The sequence below is a fragment of the Pteropus medius genome, unplaced genomic scaffold (genome assembly GCF_902729225.1).
Source record: "Pteropus medius unplaced genomic scaffold, Ma_sr-lr_union100, whole genome shotgun sequence".
In the NCBI taxonomy this organism is placed as follows: domain Eukaryota; kingdom Metazoa; phylum Chordata; class Mammalia; order Chiroptera; family Pteropodidae; genus Pteropus; species Pteropus medius.
The window spans coordinates 6790748-6810687 of record NW_024355206.1 but is presented as its reverse complement, the minus strand read 5'-3'; the positions used below and the strand labels follow the sequence as shown (position 1 = coordinate 6810687).

The 19940-nt window shown below is 42.3% G+C and overlaps 1 protein-coding gene across 1 annotated transcript in view; it reads left to right on the top strand.

Moving 5' to 3' along the window:
- Positions 1–19940, top strand: part of ETFA (electron transfer flavoprotein subunit alpha) — a 54758-nt gene that overhangs the window by 32541 nt on the left and 2277 nt on the right. The window contains exons 10-11 of the mRNA XM_039858376.1: positions 9420–9485; positions 15824–15904. Coding sequence (XP_039714310.1) covers positions 9420–9485; positions 15824–15904 — 147 coding nt within the window. The remainder of the gene's footprint in view (positions 1–9419; positions 9486–15823; positions 15905–19940) is intronic.

Below are 19940 nucleotides of genomic sequence, written 5' to 3'. Positions count from 1 at the left end.
ACGTCTTGCACACAGTCTAATTTAACAGCTGGCGTAAAAATCTAGAGTACACAAAATCTTTGTTGTAGCTATCTCAGTGTGGTAACTTGAAAGGAATAAAACTACTCTAAATTTCTATTCTTTCTCTAACTGTGTTTTTGGTTATTTCATAGAAAAGCTGATTTACTTTCTCATGCATAGCTTCAGATGTGATAAACATGCACGTGAAGGTCAGAGAACATGAGACACTGCACCAGAAGATGTTTACTCCGTGGATGACTGATCGCTCAGCATGTGCAATTCAGTCCCTTTGTTCACTTGAGGGCCTGAGACATGAGCGCTAACATGTTGTAGACAAGAACATTTTAATGACTTAGTTCAAATTCTTATAACTTTAGAAGATGCTTCAAGGAGTCTTTCTATAACTTGGGCTGAACCTCACAACTTCAGTTGGTTTTTATTTTTATTTATTTTGATAAACTACTTTTTAGAACAGTTTTAGAGTTACAGAAAAATTGCAACAATAGTACAGAGAATTTCCATAGATCCTGTACCTGGTTTAAGCTACTATTGTTGTTATTTTTTTTTAGCATTATATGAATTACTATTTCTTTAAATTTTATGCTAGTCTCAAGTGTACTGCACAGTGGTTAGACATTTATATAGTTTATGAAGTGAACTATTTATTTTTGATAATTGTTGAAATCACAAGATTCTAAAATCAGATTTTTCTGAAGATGGAGAGTTGCATGAAAGTTTCTTTCAGGGTGATAACTTTCTAATGACTTTTTATTATGGTAAAATCTAACAAAATTTACCATTTTAACCATTTTAAGTGTACAATTCAGTGGCATTAATAACATTCACAGTGTTGTGCAGCCATCACTGTCTATAGCCACAGATTTTCATCACCCCAAACAGGAGCTCTGTAGCCATTCAGTGCTCGCTCCCCACCCATCCCACCCAGCCCGGGTCGTCATCCCTCATCTACTTGATGTATCTGTGATTTTGCCTGTGCTAGGTTTTTCATAAAAGTGGAATCATGAAATATTTGTCCTTTTGTGACTGTCTTCATTTAGACTTTTCAGATTTCATCCGTGTTACAGCATGTGTAAGAACTTTATTCCTTTTCATAGCTATAAAATGTCCCAATAATATTCCATAACCATTTTGTTTATCCGTTTATGTATGGGCAGACACACTGGTTGTTTCGTGTTCACCTTTTGGCCATTGTGAATAATGCTGCTGTGAACATTCACATACGAGAACCTGAGTCCCCGTTTTCAGTTCTCTTGGTTCTATGCCTAGGAGTGGCATTGTGGGGTCATATGGTAATTCTCCGTTTAGCTTTTTAAAGAACCGCGAGACTGCTTTCCTCTGGTAACTTCGTAGCTTTCATGAGCTCCTTGGCATAGAAGTTATCACAGTAATTTTAGACTAAACATCAAAAAAGGCTGTGCAGAAGCAGCTCAGTGAGTGAAAAGAACAGTACTTGGACGTCAGGGTCTAGTGTCAGCTGTTCCCGAGGCCTTGATTTTTTTTTTATTGGTAAAGAGAGTGTGTAGATCAGGGGTCCCCAACCACCAGGCCGCAGACCAGTGCCAGTCCACAGTCTGTTAGGAACTGGGCCGCACAGCAGAGGTGAGTGGCGGGTGAGCGAGTTAAGCTTCCTCTGTATCTTCAGCCGCTCCCCAGTTCGGGCATCACCCACCGCCTGAGCTCCACCTCAGATCAAAAGGCATTAGAGTCTCATAGGAGCATCAGTCCCTGGTGTCAGAAAGGTTGAGGACTGCCGAGTAGATGACCTGAGAGGTTCCTTACTATTCCAAAATTCTTTGCAGGTATGTATAACTTAGCATGTTCCGACCCACCTGAGTCAGTTAAAAAACCTTACCGCTAAAATATTTGATAGTCAGATTTTTTATTTGAGCTGCTGAAATGCAAAGCTTTATAATAGACTATTTCTATATCAGGTTTTGATATCCTGTACCCGAATACTGTAATGTGAAGTGATCATCTGAATAATTTCAACAAAGTATATGATAATACACTTGGCTTTCTATCATTCCAGGTATACTTGAGGGGTATTTCCCCACAGTGGAAAATCTGTGCAGTAGTATAGAAGGTAATTAGATTCATGTGAAGCATTTAATTACAAATAGTTAAATATTAAAAATTCTATCTTATTGTAAAAATGTTCTCTTAAGAAAACCTTATTTTAGTCTCATGCATCCTATGTAATCAAAACCTACAATTAAAAAACACCAGTAAAAGGTCAAGAGCTAAAATTTTGCTTTTTCTGATTTACATTTAAATTTTTGAATTGCAAGTCACAATATAGTTATTATCCTTGTTTTTCAAAAAAATCTTTTTAACTTTGTATTTGAGCAGCTGGGTTATTAAATTTATATTTTGAACAAAAATAGTGAAGTACGTAATGAAGTGTTTGCTAGTGGTGTATAGATTACCATCTGCTTCGATGTATCATAGCTGGGCTAGTTGCGAAAAAGACATTTACTTGGCTTTTCCTTGAGAGAAAAGGGAACCAGTAGAAAGAATGTGGAGAAACTTCTATGAAGGATGAATTTAGGATTTCAAAAAATCTTCGACTAAAAATTCTAGGCTATATATTCTGTACCTAATGAGCACCAAGTCCATCCACTCAGCCTCGGGATGTTCAAGTGTGAACTTCCAGAGGGTAGGTGACGACTGCTGCTTTTTCTTCTAAAAGAGTTTCCTGCCTTTGCTTTTCGACCTTTCTCATCAATAGTTATTTGGAACAAGATATTGACTTCATTGAAAGCCAGGTCAAAGTTGTTATCCGAAAGCGTTAGCTAGTTTTCAGTCCAGGCACATACATGAAATGTCGACAACAAGAAATGGGAAATAATTTCCAAGTCTTGCCTTCTCTGAGTCAGTCTTTGTGATGGCCTTGTAGCTAGCGTGTGTGCGTGGAGCATTCCAGTGGACATGCGAGTGGCCCCCAGAGACGGAAATCTGAAGGGCACAGCTTATGTTTCTATTCAGGTTAAGGAACCCAGAGCTCATCTACTGGCTGATACTTTTACTGATACCGATACGTGGGATAAAAACTAGTGCTAGCCAGAACTGATGAAACTTTTATATAGATAAACTATATAAGTTAGCTGTTCATCTCATCTCATCTTGTTTTACTGTTCTTTTTTCCTCTAAGAAAAGTATATTTACTAGACTTTTAATAGACTAGTCATTTCAGTTAAAGCATATTACTACTACTGTCACAGTCTTGTTATTGTGATATAAAAAGCTTTGAATTTAAAATAAAAAAACTTGGATTAAGAACTTTGCCTTTTACTAGGCGATGTACCCTTGAGCAGCTCCCCCAGCCTGCCTGAGCCTGTGCTTTCTCTTCCGTGAAATGGCAGCAGTTTCCATGCCGTAGAGTTATCATCGTAATCAGCATCAAGTATGTAGCAAAGTACAGCATGGTTATTGGCATATCAGAGACAGTCCATGTCACTGTGATGATTAGTACGCTGTGTTGAATCGTGACAAGCTGAGCTCTCCTAGTACAGAGCACTGTCTGATGGGTGGACATACTGTCAGCTTCAGACCAAGATGGGCTCTGTTCGTGAAAAAATTCGGCCACAGTCCTGCCCGAGGATTTTTGTAATGCAGTCAGGGAGTTGTTTGCGAGATCGCTGTGCTTTGCATTTTGGGGCCTCTTCCAAAAAGAGGAGACTTGAACACATTTTGGCAAACAGAAGAAATAGTTTGGCCTTTTAAGTGAGCAACAGGATTAAATATAGCAATATTGATGCACAGGAGGCTTGCAGTAATTAGAAGATATAGTTTGGTTAATCAGCTTCTCAGAAAGACATTCATTATTTGCATAAATTCCACTTAACTCTCCCAATCTGGCATTTGTCCTGCGCGCGTGTTCCTGGAACAGATGCCGTTTTAAGGATGTGTATCTGCACCCTTCAGAGTGAAGATCGAGAGAGAGGTGGCCATTCTGTAGAAAGTTTGTCCTGTCTGGGCAGTAAGTGGTATTGTTTTCTGAGAGCATAGCATTGGATCTCTGAACTCTAGCTAGAATTACTTATATGCTGTCTCCTTACGTTTTTATCTTTGAAGCAATGTAGTTTTCTATGTTCCTTCTCCAACTCTATCTAGAAAGAGAGACTGTTGGTAGAAAAGAAATTTTAAATCTTATTTTTAAAGAGATGAAGCAATATTGACTTGGCTTTTCTGCTCTGAAAGCTCCAGATTTAACCACTCCACTCATATTCATATTTCATGTAAATAAAAAAATAAATGTTTAAATCTTTCCTTTCTACTTTGATTAAAGTAAAGCAGATCTGAAGTTTCTGCAGCCAGAATACTGTTCCAATTCTAGAGAAAAGATCAGCATATGAGTTTGTATCATAAACTCATGTAATTTCAGCTTCATCTATATTTTTTTATGTGGCCAATTTGATATGTCTTGGTACCTGTATCTTGGATTTGTATCCCTGTATGAAGATTGTGTTAAAACCTTGTAAAGAAGTTCACCCCGGCGTCCTAGACCAGCCAGCACTGTCTAGGAAGTTGGACAGAAATTCTGACTTTATAGCTTACTAAATGAAAAAAAAAACTAACAGGTTTCAGTGAAAAGAAGTTTTCCCAATATATTACCCTAGGAGAATTGTATCAAGTTAATAACAACTTTCTTTGAGATAATAATAATTACCGTTACTCAAAAGTCATATGGTAGTTGGTTGTCCTGATATGCCTTTTGGTTTGAAGATTTACTAATCATTTAGGAATAATAATAATAGCATTAATAGTAATAGGTAACATTTTGAACTTTTCACATACATGGCGTTATTTCATAATCACACCAGTCCTCTTAGCTATGGGTATTTATCTCCATTGTACGCACGAGGAAGTTGAGCCCTCGAGAGGTCAAGTACCTCTCCCAAGAACACAGACGGTAGGTAAGTGGGAGAGTCAGGATATGAACCCATCTCTCTCTGATCTTATTTATAATAGTGAGTGAGTAAATGGTTTCTTATACTTGCTCATTTTCAGCTTTCTTGAGTTGAGATCTTAGCTCATTCATTTTCTATCCTTTTCTAAGATGAATATTTTTAAGGTTATAAATAATTTTCTAAGTATCATCTTAGCTGCCTCCCACAGGTTCTGTTTTATACAGTGCTCTCCTCTCGTCTGTGAGGGAAACGTTCCAAGACCCTCAGTGACACCACAGCAGTCGATCTGGTAATCAGGACAGCTACTAAGTGACTAACGGATGGGCCATGCATGCAGCTTGGAGACGCTGGTCCAGGGGATGATTCACATCCCAGGCCGGGCAGTGCCGGATGGCACGAGAGTTCTGCTGCTCAGAACAGTGGGCAGTTTAAAATTTGTGAATGAAAGGCGAAGGGGGTTCAGAGGTGCAGATTTCCAGTTATAAAGTACATTAGCCACAGGGATGTGACGTGCAGCATCGGGAACATGGGCGCGAACGTTACAGCGACTGCACGGTGACAGGAGGGACTAGACTTGTGGTCGTTTTGTAAGGTGCACAGATGTCGAACCACCGTGTGGTACACCCGAAACTAATGTAATACTGCATGCTGACTAGGCATTAATTTTTAAATCTAGAAAAATATCACGAATTGTTTCTGGAATTTTCCATTTAATATTTTTGGACCGCAGGCGACTGTGGGTAACCGAAACCATGGAAAGCAAAATCGTGGGTAAACAGGGACCACAGTACTCTTTTTTGGTGTTTTGTTCCAAGTATTTTTTAGTTTTAATGTATTCAACTCAGATTATCTGGGTATTTCTTTTTTTCCCTGAGAGTGTAAGTTTTTAAGGATAGATTTTTCAGGTTCTTCTAGAGTCTTAAGAAAAAATATAACTTACTAGAGAACAAAATTTGATAGTTTCTTTTTGAGTGTCAACTTAACTGTATTAAGCCAGTAGTTGTCAACTGCTTTTGGCTTTCTTACTGTGGTCCACACTGCCTGAACCTTTGTGACTCTCGTTTGATCTTGCTGTCGCTCGTGCTCGTCCTCGGCATTGTTACACTGCCGACTTTGCTGTATGGTTCTCTCGCAGAGTTTAAAACAACCCATAAATGAACTCATTCTGAACCGGTTACAAGCAAAGCAGACACAGGAGACTCGTGTCATTCTGCCTCTGTGTCTCCCGTCGGACCATGCTCCACAGCTCCCATGGAACTTACCAGAGGCTCTTCCTTAGCTTGTTCTGAAATTGGCTTGGATCCGTGCCGTCCACCCTGGAGGCCACTAAGCCACATGTGGCTGTGGGGCACTTGAAATGTGGCTAGGTAAATCAAGATAATGTTATTAAAGTTAGTTTCACCTGTTTCTTTTGACTTTAATGCTGTTAATGGAAAATTCTAAACTACATACGTGGCTCACATATTTATATCACGTATGTCTTTTGGATTAACAACAGCGTTAGGCAGCAGTCATAGCCTGCGGGTCCAAGTCAGCTTTCTCCTAGCTTCTGCCTTCAGTGCTCCGGAGAAGACTCACATTAACACCTCTTGGAATTCCACCTCTTGGAATTGCACAAGGTCAGAGGAAGCGAGTGCTTGTTCTTTCTTTTTGAAGAACACGGCCAGAACGCAAGTCATGCACCCAAGAATACTCTGACCGTGTCGATTCCACACATTGGTTAGATTTCTCGAAAAGGTTTAAGATTTCATTCTAGTCACCTTTCTGTTTCTCAGACACGCAGGTTTGTTATCAAGCGGGGACCAGTAAAACCTGCTTTTAATAGCTCGCTTTGTCTGGAGGACTAAGGCAGCAGGAGCAGACGGGGTGCGCTGCAGAAGTGGGCTCCTGCTTGGCAGCGGGTGGGGAGTGACTTCGGCGGGAGGGCCTCGTCCCTCATCTGCCTCCTGCATCGCCGGCCTTTGCTCTTCTCGCTGGCGCGCTGTCCCACTCTTGAGTGTCTTCTCTCTTGGATTCCGGGTTTTTATGATCCGACCTTAAGCTCTGTTGTTAGACTGAGCTTCAGTCCGATGACAGTGTCGAGAACAGCAAAGCCTCGGGTAAGCACTGCTGCTCGGCGCTCTCCTGTTGCGGCCACTTACAGAGTCGCAGCATCGGCGCCACAGGGATTCGGCTGCGCCACACTCTACCTGGACCACACAGCCCTCCGGTACGGTACGAATCAGGGAGAAAGTACCCCGTCTCACGTTACTTCACTGCCTTCTGTTGGGAAGTTGTCATAAAAAGGCAGATCTCTAACGACTGGTACGAGTGACGCGCCTTCACAGTCGTGCAGCTGCACGCTGGCTCCGAGACCGCTGCGGGGGTCAGACAGCCAGGAGGCGAGCGAACCTCAAGTCGTGGGTGGCACCCAGGGTCCCGGGAAACCAGTCTGCAGTAAGGACTGGAGGCTCACAGGAAGCTGTGGGGCTGGGGCTCCTCACCCCGGTTTTGCAGACAGGCAGGCAGAGGCAGAGAGAGGTCAGAGAACTGGCCACAGGCACGTGTCTGCCAGGTGGCTGCGCTGGGAGTCCAGCCGAGGCAGCGAGAGTCCAGAGCGGGGTCTCGGCCGCAGGCGCGCGCTCCTCGAGCCGGCCTGCTCAGCCACGGCAGACCCTGCGGCCGTGCAGGGCGGCAGCGAGGCCTCTGCCCCTCGTGCCGTGGGCGAGTCTGTAGCTACAGCCTTTCTCCGATTTTGGCAAAGGAGGCGGGATTGCGCTCTTTTCTGCCAGTCCTCCTTTATGTGAAGTGCTGCCCCTTCGCTTCAAAACAACCCCTGGTCCGCTGACCGGGCAGTGGCGTCGCTTCTTCCCAGCGGCCCCCGTCTGGAATTGCAGGGCACCTGCGCTGCCAGCGGCCACAGGCTGGCCTGGCCCGTGCACTCCCGGGCTCTGCCCTTCGCCGAGGCTGCCAGGCCCGACCTCCAGCACTGCCCTCTTTCCTGCAGTGCGCACCCTCTTCTCCAGTCCCCCCGCCTTTCGAACCCTTATTGCCGTTCTTTCCATCAACGTGACTCTCGTCTTCTCTCCGAATTATCTTACACACTCACTATCTGATTTGGAAGGAGACTGCCTCAGGGTGGAGATCGCCTTGTTCTGCAGTGATGCGGGGTCTGGAATGCTGCATAAATTGGCATCTGTGCAGTTTGGGTCACAGTGTTACTATTGAAATGCAGAAGTGCTTTCTGAACCGTGAGGAAGCACCCTGCAGTATTAGTCTAATGCCCATATGCGTTCTTTAAAAGGGAAGAAAGCAGCTATGACACACAGGCAAGCAGTCAGATCTCAGAAAGCAGCCAGAGACCAGGCCTGTGCCCAGCTGTTTCTCGGTGCTTTTGTCTTCAGCGAACCAGGTTTGCAAGATAGTAGATCAGGTCCTGTTGGTCATGCGGACCTCTTTGGACGGTTCGTGCTGGTCAGAAAGGCAGGAAAGGCCCTGGAACCACCTGCCTTGGTTTGTGTTGGCCCAGAATCTGTTATTTCCTCAGTGACGTTTATGGGTGAAGTCAGTGGGATTCATTTCAGGGGCAGGTTAAAGTAAATTTCATTTATAGTTATGTAGATGTTTTCTGCCAAAGTGAATCAACTTCAGGTTTTTATTAGCATTTTATGATGCAGACAGAGAGGCTTTTAGGCTTCTTGAATTTTAATGTAGACATGCATGTCAGAGGGCTCATTACAGACTATTGATCCTTCCCAATGTCTGCCTCAAGGATGACTTAGGGAGTGGTCAGTGAGACAGTTTCTCTCTGTCTAAATAACTTGCGTTAAAAATCTTTACATTAGAACTTGTTAGCCTGGTTTTCCTGAATGTGAGATTTAGTAAGTATATTTTGATTAACAATTTAACGAATGTCTTTTCATCAAAGAAATGCTACTCAGAATGAACGGAAATAATGCTAAAAATATCAATCAAAGTTACCTGCAAATCTTCTAAATAGGAAGTTAAATATATCTTGATGACCATTTAGACAAATATGCTTTTATGAGAAGGTAGACAGCTAAGTCAAAATATATTTTAATATGAGTGAGTCTTTGTTCATATACAATGTGTGTATGTTGCACATGGATATATACAGCGATGAGTTGAAGTGTGATAGCTGAACGAGTAGCACAGACAAAAAGTGCCACCTGACATGGAGTTGTGAGGTTAAGTGGGACAGTCGCTGTGGTGTGCTTGGCGGAGTCGTTGACAGTAGTGAGCGCTCGAAGGCTCACCACCCGCAGGCCTGGTACACCTCCGTGACTGTGGGCATTTGGAGAGGAAGCCGGCCACGGCTTAGGGGTCAGGGAAGGAGGAGGGCAAGATTGAAATAATACTTCTTGCATCTATTTTATTTCAAGTATTTTTGTCTGAGACATGAATTGCTAATAGCAAATACTTTGCAAGGTATTTATAATGTAATATAATATAAATCCATATTAATGATATGGTCTCTTTTACTTTCAGGAACTTTATATTGCTGTAGGAATATCTGGAGCCATCCAACATTTAGCCGGGATGAAAGACAGCAAGGTAACTAGACAATAATAATGATGCCAAGAGGAGAAACTTTTGTGTTTAAAATTTGGGTTTCACTGTATGTTTCCACAGAAGTAGTGTGTATAGTTGAGCCATTCACTTTCTCACAGATCTGAGAACTGGAAGAAACCCATCACATTCGCTGCCTTAAGGCTCAGCCTTCTAGCTGAGGCAGTCCTGTGGCCCCGCCCGCCCTCCAGCACGCTGCAGGGCCTGTCTTGTTTGCCTCTCAGTCCCTCGTCTGCCAAAAGCAGGGGTGGACGGTGATCTCTGAGGTCGCTCTGACAGTCTGTGACGAGCACACGTGGTGTGAAGACAACTTGGTGAGGCTCCGACCCCTGGTCCTCTGTCCGCTTCACCCTGGTCCCCCCAGCAGTCCTACCCTCATGCGTCAGAAAGGCCCTCTTTTTGGCTCATTACTGAAGTGTGACTGACACGGTTTGGGTTGGAGCATCTTCATTCTTCACACCTCAGTAATTTTCAAAAATAACAGTATACAGAAGAAACACTTAATTTTAAGCTGCTGCTCGGACTGTCTCTTGGAGTCCTGTGCAATGACTCTGTGAAAATAGATTTCAGAATCTGACACGTTAATTCACGCATGACAGTGTACACAGTTAGAATGAAGAACTTAGTCTTTCATAAAGTCGGAGATGCTTTTGATGTCCCTGCTTTTTATCCATTTTGATGGAAAGTTGATGTAAAAGGTAATAAAACTTTTAACAGGTTTAACTTCTAACTTGAAAAAAATGCATGCACCCACCTCCTTGTAACCTCTAAATGAATTGGCCTCAAACCAGTCAGATTTCACAGTTGGACGGCAGGTTTCTTTACTGAAAACAGCAGTGCCAATGGGGAAAATGTGATTTCTGCATTAGAAGGAAAAAAAAAAAATCCCACTCCAACAGCAGCAGCCTTAAAAAATATTTTTAGCCAGGCCAGTTGATACATTTGTAGAATTCTGCATCTCTAAGGATCCCGAGAAGACGCCGGTGAACGTTCTTGTTCCGTGCCGGCAGGGCCTGGTGGGGGGGCAGGTGGGCTGGAGAGTAGACGCCAAAGCGAGAAAGGGGCAGCCGAAGCAAGGGGACCAGTGCTCGGCAGCAGTTCACAAGAACAAGCTGGAGCCGAGACTGCGTCCACGCAGTCAGCAAACGTCTGTTCAGCCCGTGCTTGTACTACCTCCGGGGGTTGCTTAAAAGAAAAAGACACACAGCCCCTGTCATCATCCCTGTCTTGTGCGGGAGATACGGCAGTCTCTGGTTATAATTTCTGTTAAGCTTTAAAACGGGATTTTAGAGTGATTGGTTTAAATCTGATGGTTGCATGGCCTACTAGCTGCCCTTTTAATTGAAGTCGAAAGACTATGAGATGCAATTGTTATAGTAAGCAAGTCAGTGTAATGAAAGTACTTTTTGGACTATTTACATACTGATAGGGTCGAATACCGTCTGTGCCCTAACAGCTCTGTCATCAAGAAGAGCGTGGATTTAGAAGGATATGAAGAGAGTTCGAGTGCAAGCAGGATTTATCATGTTTACAGTCGGTAGTTCAGGAATATTCTTTAGTAATCTGAAAAACTGTAACCAGCCCAGGTCCTTTTTTGTAAATACTTTAGTAGTTCCTTGCCCACAGTCACATGCTGTTTCTTTAAAAATAACTTTCATATAGTGGGATGAAAAAGCTTTCACATGATGAACTGTCGGATGTTTAACTTGGTGGCCTCCAGGGAAATTGTTACCCATCATTAATTAAATAAATCTCTGCCAGCAGCAGTGAAACAGGCTACATACGCCCAGGAAAGAAGCACCTCCATGTGAATCCAGCCTGGGATTCAGAACGTTTGTCCTTGTGACTTTGCGTGTGAGGCTCAGGTGGAAACCATTGTTGACTCTCTCTGAGCACACACCTTCCAGTGCACATGGCACGTTTCTCTGGCTGGGTGGTCCCCCGGGCTCTGCTTTGCTCCACCCCGGGTGCTCCAGGAAGTTATGCCCATCGCCCAGGGGCCTCCTCAGGGCCCTGTGGTGGAATGACACATATGTCATGGGGCCTGTATCAAAAGATATGACTATATCAAAATACTTTTAAAACGTGTTCCAGCCGTTTTCATGAAATAAAGTAATAGGCAGTTTGACACTTAATTTTGCTTTTAGAGACTTGCATTATAATAATCTGTCTATAAAATAATACTACATTAGAGTCAAGACTCTAATTTTACTTTAATTACAGTGATTCTAGAGGCCATCTATAGAAAATACCAAATTATTTGTAATAGATAAATGTGTTGTTAATAAAAGCGTAAATGGTAAACACAGCACCTTTTTTAGTATTTCTCCTTAATCTGTCACCGATCTGTCATTATAACCTTTCACATTTAAAAAATTTATAGGACATAAGAGGAACTTTTGGTACTTTTTATAGGAGATTTAGTGATTAATTTGTTTTATTACATGCATTTGCTGCATACATAGGAATGAACTTTTTTATCTTAAAGTCCTCCTTTACAAACAGGCTGATTAGATAGTTAACTTTTACATTGTCACAGTAGACCCAAGATAATAATTTTAAAATACTAAACGGAATGCTTTATATGGAGGATAAATTGTTTGAGCTGCAAAAGATAAGAATTAGGGCATGGATTTGATACAGCTTTTTTTCAATTGAAATTTAACATTTGTAATCACAAGTTTAAATTTATGTGTTGTTAATAGAAAACGTTAATCATTTTATAAGGGAAATAAGCTGAGGAGTGACTGTAATAATAAATATCTTGTGATCGATAAAGTAGACTTCTAACTATCTTATTGAACAAAGCACACGAAATATATAAAATAAGTTACTCAATTTTCCATCCATGGGCTTTATTCAGTACAGGTAAAATTTTTGAATCACCTGCAGAACTTGCCAGTTATATTTTGCTTGTTTTAAGTGAGGTTATTGAGGTATAATTTATATACAGTAATAGTCAACTTTTTAATATATTCCACTTAAAATTTTTTTTCTAGTAAAATACACATAAAATTTACTATCGTAACCATTTTTAGCCATGTAATTAAAAATTGTATACACATCGTATACCATACACAATGATACTAAGTACATTCATAATGTTTTACAACCATCACCACCATTTACCTCCAGAATTCACCTTATAAAACTGTAACTCTGTACCCATTAAACACCAACTCCCACTCCCCTTCCCCCCGGCAAGCACCGTTCTACGTGGTCTTTATGGTTTGACTCCTCTAGGGACCTCGTGTAAGTTTTCGTCTTTTGGTGACTGGCTTATTTCACGTGGCATAGTGTCCTCAGGGTTCATCCACGTCGTAGCATGTGTCAGAATTTCCTTTCTTTTCGAGGCCTAGTAACGTTCCATCGTATGGGTAGACCACGTTTGTTTATCCGCTCATCCGCTGATGGCCTCTTGGGTCGCTTCCCCTTTTGGCTACTGTGAATGACACTGCTATGAACATGGGTGTCCGAATATCTCTTCGAGACCCAGCTTTCAATTCTTCGTGCCATATACCCAGAAGTGGAATTGTTGGGTCATGTGGTTATTCTGTTTTTAATTTTTTTAGGAACTGCCACGGTTTCCTTGGCAGCTGGACCATTTGATATTCTCACCAACAGTGCACAAGGGTTCCGGTTTCTCCACGTCCCCACCAGCACTTGTTTTCTGATCTTGTTTGTTTTTTTTGATGGTAACCCTCCTAATGGGTGTGAGGTGTTAGTTATCTCATTGTAGTTTTGACTTGCATTTCCCTAATCCTCAGTGATGTTGAGCATCTTTTCATGTGCTTATTGGCCATTAGTGTGTCTTCTTTGGAGAAATGTGTATTCAGGTATTTTGCCATTCTTTTAATCAGGTTGATCTCTTTGTTGCTGTTGAGTTTCAGGAGTTTTCCACAGTTTCTGGATGTCATAATCCCTTATCAGATACGTGATTTGCAAATATTTTCTCCCCTTCTCTGGATTGCTGCTTTACTCTATCGATAGTGTCTTCTGATGCACAAATTAAACATTGTTTCATGGGGTCTAATTTGTCTTTTTCTTTTATTGCCTGTGCCTCTGGTGTCATATCTAAGAAATCACTGCCAAATCCAATATTGTGAAGATTTGCCGTTTTTTTCTAAGAGTTTAATAGTTTTCAGTCTTAACATTTAGGTCTTGGCACAGTTGTCAAAAATCACTTGACCATACATGCGAGGGTTTATTTCTGGGCTCTCTGTTCCGTTCCGGTGCTTTACGTGTCTGCCTTCGTGCCAGTACCACAGTGTTTTGATGAGCTCTGGAGTAAGTTTTAAAACCAGGAAGTGCACGTCCTCCAGCTTGGCTCTTTTTAAAGGTCGTTTTAACTGTTTGAGGTCCCTTGAGATTCTAACAGGGTTGCAAGGAATCTGTAGATTGCTTTGGGTAGCAATGACATCTAAGTTGTGTTAGCTATTCTGGGTTTCTTGAGATTTCTTATGAATTTTAGGAGGGGTGATGGGTTTTTACATTTCTGCAAAACTCATTGGAAGGACAGTTTTGATAGTTACAGGATTCTTGGTCAACAGTTTTTTTTTTCTTTTAGCACTCTGAATATATGAGCTCACTGCCTTCTGGCCCCCCATTTCTGATGAGAAGCTGCTGGTGATCTTATTGAGGATTCCTTGTATGTGATGAGTCACTTCTGTTTTTCAAGATTCTCTATCTTTGGCTTTCAAAAGTTCAATTATAATGTGTCTCACTGTGAGTCTCTGAGTTCATCTTTTTGGGCATTCGTTGAGCTTCTTGGATGTTTATATTCACATCTTTCATTAAATTTGTGAAGTTTTTAGCCATTATTTCATCACATATTCTCTCTTTCTCCTTTTTTTTCGCCCTAGGACTCCCAGACATGTCTTTTAGTCTGTTTAATGGTTGCCCACAGGTCTCTTAATATGTGTTCACTTTTCTTTAATGTTTTTCTTTCTGTGCTTCAGAGTTGATCATTTCAATGGTGCTGTCTTAAAGTTTGCTGATTCATTCTTCTACCTGCTCAAATCTGCCTTTGAATCCCTCTAGTGAATTTTTCATTTCAATTATTGTATTTTTCAGCTCTAGAATTTCTTTATGGGTTCTTTTCAGGTTTTCTTTCTCTTTCTTGATATTTGTTTTGTTCATACATCATTTTCTTGACTTTCTCCACATTTTCCTTTAGTTCTTTGAGATGGTTGTTTCAAAGTCTTTGTCTAATTAGATCTGCCATCAGTCTTTTTTTTAGGGACAGTTTCTGTTTTATTTTTTTTGAATGGACTGTATTTTTTTCCTGTTTCTTTGTATGCTTTGTGATTTTTTGTTGTTGAAAACCGGACATTTGAATCTAATAATGTATCACTGGAAATCAAATTCTCCTCCTTTTCCAGGGGTTTTTGGTTATGTTTTTGTTTATTCTTATTTATTTGATGGCCGAAGGCTGTCTCTGTGCCAAGGATTAACCTGAGGTAGGAGTGTAAGTTCGCCTTCTCTGGGCTTTTCTGAGCCTGCGCCTTTCCCTGGGCACATGTGGTCACAGTAATTTCCCCTTATGTGCAGTTGCTTTTGAATTTCCTAGTCTGGCTGCCAAAAGGGGAAAAAGAGGAAAGTGAAGGGGGCCAGCAAAAGTAAAATGACCCTTTAAATCCCTTGCAAATAACTTGAGTCGGAGGGGAGGAGCTCGCGTTCGTGGAGGGCAGTGCAGTAGCAGTAGGAGCCCCTCCTCTGTCTACACCTCTGTGGTCAGAAGCAGCAGTCATCGATCAAAGCACAGGTCCCCAGTGTTGGAGGATGGGGTCCTTTTTGGCCACTCTGGCTCCTGCAGGTTGTGTACCAGCTGCCTCAGGAACTGGTGCACCATTGCTGGGAGGGCAGCTGCCCTGTGCCAGAAGCCGAGGCTTACCCCGCAGCCTCCCTGGCAGTCGCAAGCTCGCAGTAGCCTCCAAGTCCCCAAACAGTTAGGGCACGCAGGTCCTGCCCGTGCAGTTGCCGTGCAGGTGAGGGGCAGATTCCTGGCACTTCCCGCAGTCCTCTCCTCTGGGTTGTTCCTCGTCGGAAATTAAACACCGGTTTATAAATCAAAACGTACCTTCAAAAAGCAGTGATTTAAAACCTGTTTTAATGCTGTGATGGGCTCATGGTGGGGGTGGGAGATAACTTTGTTCTAACACAGCAAGTTCTAGATTTACAGTATCGGCACAAATGAATAAAGTTAATCTTATTTGGTAGACATTAAGACTACAAGTTTGTCATTAGGGAAGTTAAAATAGAAAAATCAACTTATGTGGTATGTTTTCTCGATAAAGGCCAAACTCTTTGTTTTTATTTTACAGACAATTGTGGCAATTAACAAAGACCCAGAAGCTCCAATTTTTCAAGTGGCAGATTATGGGATAGTTGCAGATTTATTCAAGGTAAGCTGGCCTTGCTAGTGATGGCTGTCATCCAAACTGTCATCCAAGAACCCCTTAGAGCTGGTCAGGGAGGAAGCTTTTATAGGGAGACTGTGTGTTTGTGTATCCTTTGTGTGTCGATATTAAGATATGTACACACAATTTCGAATTACTTAGAGTGAAGTCCTAATGCGTGATGTTTATATGGAGCATTACAAGTTTTCCTTGAAGGGATCTATAGTGTCTTTAAAATATCCACGTGGCTCTTGGCATCTGATGCGCTGAAGTTAGTGTACAGTGAGGAGTGACTCAGATAATTATAATCTAGAATCATATTCGGGGACACCTTAAAGAAATTCACAGTAAATCCCATCCTTTAGAGACTTGCCCATGACGCGTAGCTTTTCAGGAGGTCTGGCTTAGGCCGTCGCCTTCCAGCCCCGTGTGCCCACCGATGTGCTCGTGAGTGCACGTGGAGAGCACGGCTGGCTCTGGAGACGTCCATGCTCCCTGAGCTGCTGGTGTTGCGCAGGCAGAGCCTAAAGGGCTGTTGCCGGGGTTGGCACGGCCGTCCCGCTCTGGAGAAGCCCCCTTCCCCTGAGCTTGCATCGAGCTTAGGGAAGAATGCAGGGCAGGGGTTCAGTGACCCCAGAATCCTGTCACGTGGCCCAGCTGTGTAAGAACAAACAATAGTGGCAGTTATTTGACCACTGAGATATCCCCGAAGGAGGAAAAGGTACTATAGAAAGAGAAACTTTTCGCATTTCTGTTCAAGGATGACTTTGTTCAAGTAGCAAGTATTTAGTTCCGGTGAGATACAATAAAGAGCTCAAGGCCTTTTAATTTAACAGTGAAATCAAACACTTCCTAAACCCTAATCATATATCATGTTGACATGTTTGCAAGAAGACATCTACTGTAGTTGCCTTTTATTTTTCCTCGAGAATATTTTAATAAGTTTATAAGTAATTTTGTTTCTTTTAAGGTATTTTTCCTGTCTGCTTCTGTACTGTGTATTGCAACCAACATGCAGGGCTTACTTGATAAAAGGATGCAGTATCAGACAGCTGGGAATTTGCGATGTTCGTACCGTGGACATCTTGGTAGAAAGATGTCACCTACGCTCTGCGTCTTGCATTAAGGGCTGCCCCCGGTCTGACACAGAGGTGGGGAGACAGGAAGAGGGAGTCAGAAGTGGGGAGAAGTGGGAGGGGGAGCGGCGGTGTGCTCAGAGAGCTCTCGTGACAGTCCTGGGTCAGTAAAGTGGAAATGGACCTCAGAAGGCGTCCAGACAGCTGATTTTCGGGCCGAGATTCTCAAGCTACTTTTGGCATTGTAAGAATCCCCCATTTAACTATGGAGAGGCTGGACTAAGACATTATGTTTACTTTTAGGAGGAATTATATTAATGATGGAAATAATATGGTACAGTAATTAAGAGCTTTATTTCATAATCTGTCTTGGCCACATACTAGTTAAATTATCTTGGCCTGGCCAAGTTATTTGATCCCTCTAAATGTAAACGTCCTCATAAATTATATAAATATACTACCTACTGTACAAGGTCTTAATGAAGACTAAATGAGATTAAACTGCACCTGGTACAGTTGGTGTGAACTATTAGCCTGCTGTCTGTGTGTATTTGCTCCCATACAGGTCCATAGGAGGCGCTCAACAAACAATAAGTACAGTTGACCTTTGAACAGCACTAGTTTGAACTGTGTGGGTCCACTTATATATAATGTGGATTTTCTTCAGTAAATACTGTAAATGTATTTTCTCTTCTTTACGATTGGCTTAATGACAGTTTCTTTTCTCTGGCTTACTTTATTGTAAGAATATAGCATGTAACGCATATAACATACGAAATATATGTTCTTCAGCTGTTTCTTATCAATAAGGCTTTCGGTCAACAGGAGGCTATTAGTAGTTAAGTTTTGGCGGAGTCAAAAATCGTGCCAGGATTTTCGCCCCAGACGCCCCACCTTGTCCAAGGGTCAACTGTGTTATAATTGGAGGTAGAGTGAGAGGACACAGGGTACCACCTGACCAGTTGTCGTTTTTCTAAAACATGTACAATCAGTGGTTTTTTAGGGTATTTGCCGAGTTCTGTCACCATCGCCACTATCTCATTCTGGAACATTTTCGTCACACGGAGCAGCTCAAACCGTCAGCAGTCACTCCCTGTTCCACACTCTGTACAGCCCCTGGCAGTGACTGATCTGCTTAGTGTCTGTAGATTTGCCAGTCCTGGACATTTCATGTAAATAGAATCATGTCCTGGGTGACCTTTCTTGGCCAGCTTCTTAGCACGGTTTTGAGGGTTCACTAACCCACATTGGAGCGTACGTCAGCACACTGTTCCTTTTTATTGCTGAATAATATCCATGTTTGGATGTGGCACATTTCGTTTATCCATTCACCGGTTGGTGGAGGTTCTGCTCGTTTCCACTTCTTGTTTGTTGTAAACGATGCCGCCATGAACGCACACGTTTAAGTTTGTGTGCAGACGTGTTTTCACCTTGTTTGGGTATATGCCTAGGTGTGGAATTGCTGGATCACTTGATAACTCCATGTGTCACCTTTGGAAGAACTGCCAGACTATTTTCCAAAGAGACTGCCCTATTCGAAATTCCCATCAAGAGTGTATGAGGGCCCGTTTCTCCGTACACTTGGTGACACTTGTTATCGGCATAGCCACGCTAGCGGGCATGCCATCTCATTGTGGTTTTGGCTTGCATTTCCCTGATGGCTAATGACGCTGAGCATTTCTTTTTGTGCTTATTGGCCGTTTGTATATTTTCTTTGGAGAAGTATCGCTTCAGGTCCTTGGCCTATTTAAAAATTGTGCTATTTGTCTTTTTGTTGTTTAGTTGTAAGAGTTCTTCACATATTCTGCATACCAGCCCCTTATCAGCTATATCACTTGCAAGTATCTTCTCCTGTATCTTCTGTGGAGAACAGGAGAAGATACTTGTCACTTTTCTTGACGATGTCCTTTGATGCACAAAAGCTTTAAAGTTTCGATTAAGTCCAATTTATCTTTTTTTTTTTTCCTTGTAACTTGTGTTTTCGATGTCATTTATGTGAAACTGCCCCTAGTCCAGTGCAGTGAATATCCATCCGCCTACAAGTACCTGCGCACGTCCGTGCTTTCGGTGTCTCTGGGTCTGGACCTGGAGTGGAAATGCTGCATCATGTGCTGCTTCTAAGTTTAGCTTTTCGAAGAACCTCCAAGCTGCCTTCTCCGGCGGCTCCACGTGACGTTCCCACCAGCAGTGCAGAAGTGTTCCCGTTTCTCCATTTCTTCGCCAGCACTTGTTATTTTCGGCCATCCGAGTGGGTGTGAAGCGGTATCTCCTTGCGGTTGATTTGCATTTGCCTAATGGCTAATGATGTTGAGTGTCTTTTCATGCACTTATTGGCCATTAGTATGGAGAAATGTTTATCTACACCTTTTGCCTGTCTTTTTCGTTGAGTTATCTTTTTGTCGTTGAATTGTAGGAGTTCGTACATTCTGGATATTAAAGCATTACCAGATGACTTTCAAATATTTTCTTCCATTTTGTAGGTTACCTCTTCGCTTCTTATTAATGTCCTTTAATGCAAAAATTTTTTAATTTTGTCGAAGCCTGGTTTATACATTTTTTTCTTTTGTTAATGTTTTTGGTGTCATAGACTAAGGATCCATCGCCAAACCCAAAGTCTTACAGATTTACCCCTATGGTTTCTTCTAAGAGTCATATCATAGAGTTTTAGCTCTTACGTTTAGGTCTTTGACCTATTTTGAATTAATTTTTGTGTGTGGTTCGAGATTAGGGTCCAGCTCCATCCTTTCGCATGTGGACACCTAGTTGTCCCAGCGCCATCTCCGTTGGAGAGACATCTGTTCCCACTGATCGGACGTGGCACGCCCCCTGTCTTTTTAAACCCTCCTCACCTCTCCTCAGCGTAGCTGTTCACTAGAGTTGTTCTAATCCATGTACTGTCTGGGACCTGTGTGTTTATCTCTGCTTGCCCCTTTTTCTTTCTTCCTCCCCTGCCTCCCTCCTCCTCC